This window comes from Rhinoraja longicauda, chromosome 39 (assembly GCF_053455715.1).
Source record: "Rhinoraja longicauda isolate Sanriku21f chromosome 39, sRhiLon1.1, whole genome shotgun sequence".
NCBI lineage: Eukaryota > Metazoa > Chordata > Chondrichthyes > Rajiformes > Arhynchobatidae > Rhinoraja > Rhinoraja longicauda.
Window position 1 is genome coordinate 1,264,284 of NC_135991.1, and position 12,155 is coordinate 1,276,438.

Below are 12,155 nucleotides of genomic sequence, written 5' to 3' on the forward strand. Positions count from 1 at the left end.
TATCCGATAGCCGAGTTAGCATTAGCATCCGGTGGTATGTACACAGCAGTTATCATGACAACAGTAAACTCTCTAGGGAGATAAATGGGCCTGCATTTAACAGTCACATACTCCAGGTCCGGGGAGCAGTGACTGTCTACAATCACTGTGTTTGTACACCAGGTGTTGTTCACGTACACACAGAGCCCTCCACCTCTGCTCTTACCAGAGTCTCTTGTCCTGTCATGACGCTGTGCTGTGTAGCCTGCTAGCTCGATAGCAGAGTCCGGAATGAAAGAATGAAGCCAGGTCTCCGTGATCAACAGGATACAGCTGTCCTTCACGGCGTTGTTAGCTGCAGTCTGCAGCCTAAGTTCATCCATCTTGTTAGCGAGGGATCTGGCGTTCGTTAGAAACAGGCTGGGAAGCGGTGGTTTCAGTGGCTGCCTCCGTAGCCTGACCAGAGCGCCGGCCCTGCCGCCTCGCTTTTGCCTTCTCTCTCTGCGCCGCCTTCGCCTCCTCCCCGCGGGGATGGTGATCCACGGAGAGTCGGGGCTCCTCGCTATGTCCGCCGGGATCTTGTATGAGCGGACAAACTCGGCGGTAACCCCCCATTCGCGACCGGCTCCAATCCTAAGAAGATCCTGCCGGCCGTAGACGTTGTTCGCCCGACAGTAAGTACACAGGGCACAAAACAACACGCACACATACACATACACATACACATACACAAAAAACACGAGCACTGACCGGGAGGACATCGAGCCGCTGCAACTGTGTGCAGTTTTGGTCTCCAAATTTGAGGAAGGATATTCTTGCCATTGAGGGCGTGCAGCGTAGGTTTACTAGGTTAATTCCCGGAATGGCGGGACTGTCATATGTTAAAAGACTGGACCGACTAGGTTTGTGTACACTGGAATTTAGAAGGATGAGGGGGTTCTTATCGAAACGTATAAGATTATTAAGGGGTTGGACATGTTAGAGGCAGGAAACATGTTTCCAATGTTGGGGGAGTCCAGAACCAGGGGCCACAGTTTAAGAATAAGGGGTAGGCCATTTAGAACAGAGATGAGGAAAAACTTTTTTCGTCAGAGGGTTGTGAATCTGTGGAATTCTCTGCCTCAGAGGGCAGTGGAGGCCAATTCTCTGAATACATTCAAGAGAGAGCTAGATAGAGCTCTTAATGATAGCGGGGTCAGGGGGTATGGGGAGAAAGCAGGAACGGGGTACTGATTGAGAATGATCAGCCATGATCACATTGAATGGCGGTGCGTACAGGCTCGAAGGGCCGAATGGCCTCCTCCTGCACCTATTGTCTATTGTCTATTGTCTAAAATGGTGCAAAGAATGAAAATTGTAAGATCAGTGGAGGGGCAATAAGTTGTGGAGGTTTAGGTTTATTGTCACATGTGGTGAGGTGCAGTGAAAAGCTTTTGTGTACTTGCAATCCATTCAAATCAGATAACAAACATGCAGACAATCAAACCATACACCAGTAAAGAAGGTTGAGTGAAGAGAAATGTACCAAAGAGCAGAATATAGTTCTCAGCATTGGACCACAATAGTTCCAAATAAACGTCACGTGTCTGCAGTGAGGGAGGTTGGAGAATCGGACTGTGCTCGAGAAAATGGACGGACCATGCAGAAACCTGATGACAGAGGGGAATAAGCTGCTGCTGAGTCTGGTGGTGCGCACTTTCAGACTTCTGTAACTTCTGGCCTGACGGGAGTGGGGAGAAGAAGGAATGACCAGGGTGGGAAAGGCCGTGGATTATTTTGGCTATTTTCCTCGGGTAGCGTGGTGTAGATGTAGTCAATGGTGGGAAATCTGGTCTGTGTGACTGACTGGACTACGTCCACATCTTTCTGCAATTTATTGTGCCCTTGGGCAGAGCTGTTTGCAAATCAAGACGTGCTGCACCCCCACAGTATTCTACCTGTGGTACATCTGTAGAAGTGTGCAAGAGACATGGAGTTGCCAAATCTCCTCAGCCCCTGAGGAAATAGAGGCATTGTGCTATTTTGGCCTTTGCTTCCGTGTTGTTGGTCCACAACAAATTGTTGGTAATATGTTCAGTTAGGAACTTGAAACTCTCAAACATTTCTGGGGGAGTGGTTTTGTGGGAGAGTGTGGGCTCGCTAGAGAGGGGGAAGGAGAATGATGGGGTGGAGGCGAAAGAGAGGAGGAGGGTGCAATGAAATGAGGGTAGAGAGATGGACAGGGAGCACTGAGTAACATATGGAATGATGGAGTGGAGGGGAGCAGAGCAGTGACGCAGGAGAGGCCTGGACAATCATTCTGATCACCAGAGACTGGTGTCAGCCATGCACCTCGGCGTCCGTCCATTCTGCAGAGTTACTGGATTATTTCCTCCACTGCATCCACTGTCTGTCCACACTGTTTTACAGATCCAGCCTCCGGACCAAATGAAAAAAACACGGAAACAACACCAGAACACCGGGAAGGTGTGTCCACCGTCCCAGAACCAGATACAAGCTCAGGTATCATAGATAATAGGTGCAGGAGGACGCCATTCGGCCCTTCGAGCCAGCACCGCGCCAGTATCGATGGAGGCATTGTGGAACAGTGGGGAAGGTGACTCAAGAGCGGAGGGTCTGGAGTGAGAAGCAAGAGGGGATGTGCATGGGGGAGGTGGCAGGAGGGACTCTGCAAAGACATGGGTCTGTAATCCGTTGGTGCGAGAGGAATCACAGTTTGATACAGCGTGGAAACAGTGTCAACTTGCCCGCTCCAACCAAAATTTCGCATCTACATCACTCCCGCCTGTTTCAATGAGGTCCCCTGTCATCCTTCTAAACTCCAGCGAGTGCAGGCCCAGTGCCGACAAACACTAATCATATGTTATCAAGGGGACGTGATCTGTTGCTTCTCTCCCCCACCTCCAACCATGATCGAGTCCTACCTTATCCCCTCTGCTGGGGGAACACCCCCCAACCTCCCACCCCGTGACCCAGCTGTTCCCCTCACCACACCTCCCCTCCCCGGTTACGATGGGAAGAGGGGGGATAGAGAAGGAGGAGAGAGGCTGGTGGGCAAGGGGGGCGAGGTGGAGAGAGAGGGGGAGCAAGGGGGGAGAGAGGGGTGAGAAGGCAAGGGGAAGGGCCATGAAGTCAGAGGGCTAATGATGGACAGATTGCATTGAGTAATTGATGGAATGAAGAAGTGGAGGGAGAGGGGATGCAGGAGAGGGATGGATAATCGTTGGGGTCACCAGAGACTGGTGTTGGCCACGCACTTTGGTCTCCTTCCATCCCACAGAGCTGCTGGATTATTTCCCCACTGTACCCACTGTCTGTCCACACTTTATTACAGATCCAGCCACCGTACCAACTGAGGAACCCCAGGAAACAACACCCGAACCCCGGGAGGATTTGTCCACTGTCCCAGAACCAGATACAAGCTCAGGTATAGATGGAGGGATCATTGGAGCAGTGGGGGACAAGTTGGGGAGGGTAACATGAGAAGAGAGGGTCTGGAGTGGAGGAGCAGAGAGTGTGGGGTGGGGGAGGAGGGGGACTGGAGTGGGGGGAGGAGAATACCCCAGGGAGAGTGGAGTTGGAGCATTGCGGAGAGGGTAGAGATTCAGAGTGAAGGGCGGAGGGGCGTGGAGAGAGGAGGAGAAAGAGCAAGTAGAAATGTGTGAAACGAGTAAGTGTAGAAGAATTAAACGGGCGGTAAGGAGGGAATGTGTGATTGGAGATCGGGCCTGTACTCGCTGGAGTTTAGAAAGATGAGGGGGAGATCACATCAAAACTTACCCTATAATGAGAGGCCTAGATAGAGTGGATGTGGAGAGGATGGATCCAGTATTGAAAGAATATAGGGCCAATGGGCACAGCCTCAGAATAAAGAGACATACCTTTAGATACGAGCTGAGGAGGAGGATTTATCTCGCCAGAGGGTGGTGAATCTGTTGAATTCATTGCCACAGAAGGCTGTGGACATTGGTATCTCCAAGACGATGGTATTTTTTAAATTGGAGATTGACAGTTTTTGATTACGAAGATGGACAAAGGTTTCGAGGAGAAAGAGAATATGGTTGACGGGGAACGATATACAGTATCAGCCATGAATAAATGGCGGAGTGGTCGATGGGCGAATTGCCTCATTCTGTTCCTCTGACATGAATTTATGAACATGAGATTGAGAATGAAGTGGAAAGTAAGTGGGGAGCTTGAGGAGAATGTATTTTGAAGACAGACTGACCCATAGGGGCAGGGGCTGAATGCTGGAGTCAGAGAGAGAATCACAGTGAGAGACAGAAAGTCACAGAGAGAGAGTCAGAGAGAGAGAGAGTCGGGGAGAGAGAGAATCAGGGAGAGAGAGTCGGGGAGAGAGAGAGAGAGTCAGGGAGAGAGAGAGACAGAGAGAGAGAGTCGGGGAGAGAGAGAATCAGGGAGAGAGAGTCGGGGAGAGAGAGAGAGTCAGGGAGAGAGAGAGAGTGATGGAGAGAGAGAGAGAGAGAGTGAGTGAGAGAAAGAGTGTGAGAGAGTGTGAGAGAGGGAGAGGGAGAGGGACAGTGAGGGAGAGTGAGGGAGAGAGAGAGTGGGAGAGAGAGAGAGAGTGGGGAGAGAGAGAGAGTCGGAGAGAGAATCGGCGAGAGAGAGTCGGAGCGAGAGTGAGAGCACTCTGTAAAAGCCTGGCTTCACAAGGGAGCGAGGCATAGCTCGTGTTCAAGGAGGATGCAATGTTGAAGGCGAGACGTGTCACCTGTGAGAGTTGGTATTTGTTGGTGTTTGCACGGCCTCTTTGTCTACAGCCGACTTCCCACCTGACGAGCTGATCATTCTGTTTTAATCTCTCACCCTCCCTCTCCCGCCTCCATTCTCTTCTTCCAGATCCACCGCCGGGCACAACTCAGGAACCCCAGGGATCAACGAGTGGAGACTCAAGGCAAGGATTGACCAGTGACCCAGCAGGGTCTGCAAGCTCAGGTATTAGTGGTGGGGACCATGAAGCACAGGAACAGGCCCAGTGTCCCACAATATCCGTGCCGTTAAACATATCTCCCCTGCCTGCATGTAATCCATATCCATCCATTCATTGCATTTCCACTTGTCTAAACAAAAGACTCCTTGATAACCACTACCTCTGATACTCAATGCCCTGACTGATGAAGGCAATCATACCATATGCCTTTTGATCATTGCCACTTTCAGGTTGTTATGGACTTGGACACCAAACCCCCTCTGCAAATCAATGGTCTCGAGGGTCTCGCTATTAACTCCATAATCTATCCTGCAATATGGCCTTCCAAAGTGCAACACCTCACACTTACTTTGCCGTTTCTCTGCCCATTTCTACATTTACATCTACATCCCACAAATCTACATCCCGCTGAATACTTTGACAACCTTCCTCACCATCCGCACCTTCACCAATTTTATCATCTCCACACAGTTACAAAAGACACAAAGTGCTGGACTAACTCAGCAGGTCAAGCAGCATCTCCGGAGAGCATGGACATTTCCCAGCGAAACTCCCACGTCAGATGTGGACTTGCATAACAACAGCAGCCCCCATTTCAGTCTCCCTAGTTCCAGCCTAATAATGCTGTAATGGACCCTGTACCAATTTAATACTTCCCCCAAGGTCCAGACAGACCTATTCATAACTCTCTTAAAACTATGGAGCTGTAATCTTTGTGGACAAATGGGACTAACAGATAAGTCAGCATGAATGAGGTGGGCCGATGGACCTGTTTCTGTGCTCTATGGTCATTCCCTGAAATTCACCCTGACTCTAAAGGGGAGTGGGAGGGGGCACGTGGAGTGAAGAACGTTTTTGATGGAGAGTGGGTGACGGGATATCAGATGATGCTGATATCTCCACATTGGCACTCCTTGAATTGCTGTCCACATCTCGAAGTTTGATGCCATGTTGCGGTGTTGCCCCACTACCGTCTCTCTGTTCCTTCATTCCAGATCCCAAGATCTCCACAGGAGAACAGACGCAGGGATCATCAGCTGGAGAATCTACCCAGGAACCGTCTTCCGTTCCAGTGGGAGACACGTCCTCAGGTACCAAGCCTCTTCATACGTTATCGCCTGTCCTTGCGGCCAGCTTTTGGAGTGGACAGTAGTTTGTTCTGCTGTGGACAACAATTCCCCTTGGATTTGGACCTCAAGACTATGCCTTCTTATCACCGTATCTACTTGTGTTGCCACTTTCATGTTTTTACGGATTTGGACCTCAAGAAGTACATCAATATTCTTCTTGCGATTAACTGTATAATTTCCCCGCATATTCAAGCCCCCAAAGTGCACCTTTTATATCACAAACAATAAATGTCCTAGCACACGTTCCTGAAGAACACCTACACGTCAGAGGTGGAGTTACCCAAAAACAGCTGCTCCCAGTTTACTCTCACTCGCTCCTGTCTATCAATGCTGTAATGTGCCTTACCCAAATTTACTACCTTCCCCCAAGGGCCAGACCCATTGTTATTCATAACTCTCCAAAAAATTATGGAACATAGACAAAAAATGTTTGAGTAACAGCAGATTAGACAGCTTCTCTGGAGAAAAGAATAGGTGACGTATCAGGTCGAGACCCTTCTTCAAACTGAGAGTCAGGTGAGCGGGGAACTAGAGATATGAAAATATACAAAGAACAAGTGAATCAAAGGTATGGTAAGATGCAATCAAAGCCATCGACGTGTATCAAGCAACAATGGAGCCCACAATGGTCCCTTGTTGGCTGTGGAGAAGGTGATAATAAGTGGATACCAACAGTGAAACTAAGCAGCACGACAGTGAAACTAGTAAAGTGACGAGGGTGAGGGAGGGACAGACAGAGAGGGAACGCAAGTGTGACTTGAAGTTAGATGAATCAATATTCCTAGAACAGCGGGTGCAGTAGATGAGGTTGGAGGAGGTGCAAGTGAATCTCTGCGTCACCTGAAAGGGCTGTCGTGGTCGCTAGACTGTCGAGGGAAGAGTTATAGAGATAATTTATGTTCCCAAAATGGGAACTTTTTCCAAAATGCTCTGAAACATCTGGCGAGGTTTGTGCCCTGGATCAGTAAATGGCAGGGCCCTGGGAAGTGCCGTAGAGCAGCAAGATTTAGGAGTTTGAAACATCGAAACATAGAAAATAGGTGCAGGAGGGGGCCATTCAGCCCTTTGAGCTAGCACCGTCATTCATTGTGATCATGGCTGATCATCCACAATCAGTAATCCGTGCCTGCCTTCTCCCCATATCCCTGCATTCCACAACCCTTAGAGCTCTATCTAACTCTCTCTTAAATCCATCCAGTGATTTGACCTCCACTGCCCTCTGTGGCAGGGAATTCCACAAGTTCACTGGGTGAAAAAGTTCCTTCTCACCTCAGTTTTAAATGGCCTCCCCTTTATTCTAAGTCTGTGGCCCCTGGTCCTTGTTCATGATCACAGTTCCCTGAGGGTGACATTACAGATCGACAGGGAGGCAAAGGTGGCTTTTGGTACATTGGCCTTCATCAGTAAAGGTACTGAATACATAAGCTGGGATGTCGTGTTACCATTGTGAGGTAACGTGATGTCATTGGTTAGTTGGGATGTCATGTTGGTGAGGTCACGTGTGGAGTGTGTGATCAGTTTTGGTCATCCTATTATAGGAAAGATGTTCTTAAGCTGGAAAGATTGCAGAGATGATTTACGAGGATGTTCCAAGGAACAACGGCCTGAGCTATAAGGAGAGGTTGGACTGGCTAGGAATTTATTCCTTGGATGACAAGAGGCTGAGGGATGATCTCTTATGGGGTGTAAACGTCAGGGTAAATGCATAACATCTTTTATCTCGGGTCGGGGAAGCAAGACCCAGAGGACATTGCCCCCACCCTGTCACTAGCCCTGCTCCCCCTGTGACCAAGCTCAGAAGTTCTAGGAGCAGAATTAGGCCATTCGGCCCATCAAGTCTATTCTACCATTCAATCTATCTATCCCTCTCGACCCCATTCTCCTGCCTTCTCCCCAAAACCCCTGGCACCCATAGTGATCACGAATCTACCAATCTCCAGCTAATAAATATCCAATGACATGGTCCCCACAGCGATCTGTGGCAATGAATTCCACAGATTCACCACAATCTGGCTAATGAAATGCCTCCTCATCTGCTTTTGTTCGGAGGCTATGGCCTCTGGTCCCAGATTCCCCCACTTGTGGAATCATCCTTTGCATTCACTCAATCCAGTCCTTTCACTATTTGGCAAATTTCAATGAGGTCCCCTGTCATCCTTCTAAACTCCAGCGAGTGCAGGCCCAGTGCCGACAAACACTAATCATATGTTATCAAGGGGACGTGATGTGTTGCTTCTTTCCCCAACCTCCAATCAGGATCGAGTCCTCCCTTACCCCCTCCGCTGGGGGACCACCCCCCCCCCCCAACCTCCCACCCCGGGACCCAGCTGTTCCCCTCACCACACCTTCTCTTCCCGGGTACGATGAGAAGAGGGGGAATAGAGAAGGAGGAGAGAGGCTGGTGGGCAAGGGGGCGAGGTGGAGAGAGGGGGAGGGCAAGGGGGGAGAGAGGGTTGAGAAGGCATGTGGAAGGGCCATGAAGTCAGAGGGATAACAGATTGCTTTGAGTAATGGATGGAATGAAGGAGTGGAGAGAGAGGGGTTGCAGGAGAGGGATGGATAATCGTTGGGGTCACCAGAGACTGGTGTTGGCCACGCACTTTGGTCTCCTTCCATCCCACAGAGCTGCTGGATTATTTCCCCACTACACCCACTGTCTGTCCACACTTTATTACAGATCCAGCCTCCGTACCAACTGAGGAACCCCAGGAAACAACACCCGAACCCCGGGAGGATTTGTCCACTGTCCCAAAACAAGATACAAGCTCAGGTATCGATGGAGGGATCATTGGAGCAGTGGGGGAGAAGTTGGGGAGGGTAACTTGAGAAGAGAGGGTCTGGAGTGGAGGAGCAGAGAGTGTGGGGTGGGGGAGGAGGGGGACTGGAGTGGGGGGAGGAGAATATCCCAGGGAGAGTGGAGTTGGAGCATTGCGGAGAGGGTAGTTATTCAGAGTGAAGGGCGGAGGGGCGTGGAGAGAGGGGGGAAAAGGGCAAGTAGAAATGTGTGAAACGAGTAAGTGTAGAAGAATTCAACGGGCGGTAAGGAGGGAATGTGTGATTGGAGATCGGACCTGTACTCGCTGGAGTTTAGAAAGATGAGGGGGAGATCACATCAAAACTTACCCTATAATGAGAGGCCTAGATAGAGTGGATGTGGAGAGGATGTTTCCAGTATTGAAAGAGTATAGGGCCAATGGGCTTAGCATCAGAATAAAGAGACATACCTTTAGATCCGAGCTGAGGAGGATTTACCGAGCCAGAGGGTGGTGAATCTGTTGAATTCATTGCCACAGAAGGCTGTGGACATTGGTATCTCCAAGACGATGGTATTTTTAAAGTGGAGATTAACAGTTTTTGATTACGAAGATGGACAAAGGTTTCGAGGAGAAGGAGAATAGGGTTGGCGGGAAACGATATACAGTATCAGCCATGACTAAATGGCGGAGTGGTCGATGGGCCGAATTGCCTCATTCTGTTCCTCTGACATGAATTTATGAACATGAGATTGAGGATGAAGTGGAAAGTAAGTGGGGAGCTTGAGGAGAATGTATTTTGAAGACAGACTGACCCATAGTGGCAGGGGCTGAATGCTGGAGTCAGAGAGAGAGTCACAGTGAGAGAGAGAAAGTCAGAGAGAGAGTCAGAGAAAGAGAGTCGGGGAGAGAGAGAATCAGAGAGAGAGAGAGTCGGGGAGAGAGAGAGTCGGGAGAGAGAGAGAGTGAGGGAGAGAGAGAGTGAGGGAGAGAGAGAGAGAGAGTGAGCGAGAGTATGAGAGAGAGTGTGAGAGAGAGAGTGAGAGAGACAATAGACAATAGACAATAGGTGCAGGAGTAGGCCATTCAGCCCTTCGAGCCAGCACCGCCATTCAATGCGATCATGGCTGATCACTATCAATCAGTACCCCGTTCCTGCCTTCTCCCCATACCCCCTCACTCCGCTATCCTTAAGAGCTCTATCCAGCTCTCTCTTGAAAGCATCCAACGAACTGGCCTCCACTGCCTTCTGAGGCAGAGAATTCCACACCTTCACCACCCTCTGACTGAAAAAGTTCTTCCTCATCTCCGTTCTAAATGGCCTACCCCTTATTCTCAAACTGTGGCCCCTTGTTCTGGACTCCCCCAACATTGGGAACATGTTATCTGCCTCTAATGTGTCCAATCCCCTAATTATCTTATATGTTTCAATAAGATCCCCCCTCATCCTTCTAAATTCCAGTGTATACAAGCCCAATCGCTCCAGCCTTTCAACATACGACAGTCCCGCCATTCCGGGAATTAATCTAGTGAACCTACGCTGCACGCCCTCCATAGCAAGAATATCCTTCCTCAAATTTGGAGACCAAAACTGCACACAGTACTCCAGGTGCGGTCTCACCAGGGCCCGGTACAACTGTAGAAGGACCTCTTTGCTCCTATACTCAACTCCTCTTGTTACGAAGGCCAACATTCCATTGGCTTTCTTCACTGCCTGCTGAACCTGCATGCTTCCTTTCATTGACTGATGCACTAGGACACCCAGATCTCGTTGAACTCCTCCTAACTTGACACCATTCAGATAATAATCTGCCTTTCTATTCTTACTTCCAAAGTGAATAACCTCACACTTATCTACATTAAACTGCATCTGCCATGTATCCGCCCACTCACACAACCTGTCCAGGTCACCCTGCAGCCTTATTGCATCTTCCTCACAATTCACACTACCCCCCAACTTAGTATCATCTGCAAATTTGCTAATGGTACTTTTAATCCCTTCGTCTAAGTCATTAATGTATATCGTAAATAGCTGGGGTCCCAGCACCGAACCTTGCGGTACCCCACTGGTCACTGCCTGCCATTCCGAAAGGGACCCATTTATCCCCACTCTTTGCTTTCTGTCTGTTAACCAATTTTCTATCCATGTCAGTACCCTACCCCCAATACCATGTGCCCTAATTTTGCCCACTAATCTCCTATGTGGGACCTTGTCGAAGGCTTTCTGAAAGTCGAGGTACACCACATCCACTGACTCTCCCTTGTCAATTTTCCTAGTTACATCCTCAAAAAATTCCAGTAGATTTGTCAAGCATGATTTCCCCTTCGTAAATCCATGCTGACTCGGAACGATCCCGTTACTGCTATCCAAATGCTCAGCAATTTCGTCTTTTATAATTGACTCCAGCATTTTCCCCACCACTGATGTCAGACTAACTGGTCTATAATTACCCGTTTTCTCTCTCCCTCCTTTCTTAAAAAGTGGGATAACATTTGCTATTCTCCAATCCACAGGAACTGATCCTGAATCTATAGAACATTGAAAAATGATCTCCAATGCTTCCACTATTTCTAGAGCCACCTCCTTAAGTACTCTGGGATGCAGACCATCAGGCCCTGGGGATTTATCAGCCTTCAGTCCCATCAGTCTACCCAAAACCATTTCCTGCCTAATGTGGATTTCCTTCAGTTCCTCCATCACCCTAGGTTCTCCAGCCCCTAGAACATTTGGGAGATTGTGTGTATCTTCCTCAGTGAAGACAGATCCAAAGTAACGGTTTAACTCGTCTGCCATTTCTTTGATCCCCATAATAAATTCCCCTGCTTCTGTCTTCAAGGGACCCACATTTGCCTTGACTATTTTTTTCCTCTTCACGTACCTAAAAAAACTTTTGCTATCCTCCTTTATATTATTGGCTAGTTTACCCTCGTACCTCATCTTTTCTCCTCGTATTGCCTTTTTAGTTAACTTTTGTTGCTCTTTAAAAGAGTCCCAATCCTCTGTCTTCCCACTCTTCTTTGCTATGTTATACTTCCTCTCCTTAATTTTTATGCTGTCCCTGACTTCCCTTGTCAGCCACAGGTGTCTCTTACTCCCCTTAGAGTCTTTCCACCTCTTTGGAATAAATTGATCCTGCAACCTCTGCATTATTCCCAGGAATACCTGCCATTGCTGTTCTAACGTCTTCCCTGCTAGGGTCTCCTTCCAATCAATTTTGGCCAGCTCCCGCCTCATGCCTCTGTAATCCCCTTTGCTATACTGCAATACCGACACTTCCGATTTTCCCTTCTGCCTTTCCATTTGCAGAGTAAAACTTATCATGTTGTGATCACTGCCTCCTA

The 12,155-nt window shown here is 48.9% G+C and overlaps 1 protein-coding gene and 1 long non-coding RNA gene across 2 annotated transcripts in view; both read left to right on the plus strand.

Moving 5' to 3' along the window:
- The first annotated feature begins 467 nt into the window (after positions 1 to 467).
- Positions 468 to 3,406, plus strand: LOC144611256 (uncharacterized). The gene is made up of 3 exons (XR_013549498.1): positions 468 to 653; positions 2,389 to 2,481; positions 3,314 to 3,406. It is a non-coding gene; the product is annotated as an uncharacterized LOC144611256 (long non-coding RNA).
- Positions 3,407 to 4,006: 600 nt separating this feature from the next.
- The window catches only part of LOC144611082 (uncharacterized), a 43,524-nt gene continuing 35,375 nt past the window's right edge, over positions 4,007 to 12,155 (plus strand). The window contains exons 1-3 of the mRNA XM_078430163.1: positions 4,007 to 4,016; positions 5,926 to 6,021; positions 8,738 to 8,830. Of these exons, the coding sequence (XP_078286289.1) occupies positions 4,007 to 4,016; positions 5,926 to 6,021; positions 8,738 to 8,830 (199 nt within the window). The remainder of the gene's footprint in view (positions 4,017 to 5,925; positions 6,022 to 8,737; positions 8,831 to 12,155) is intronic.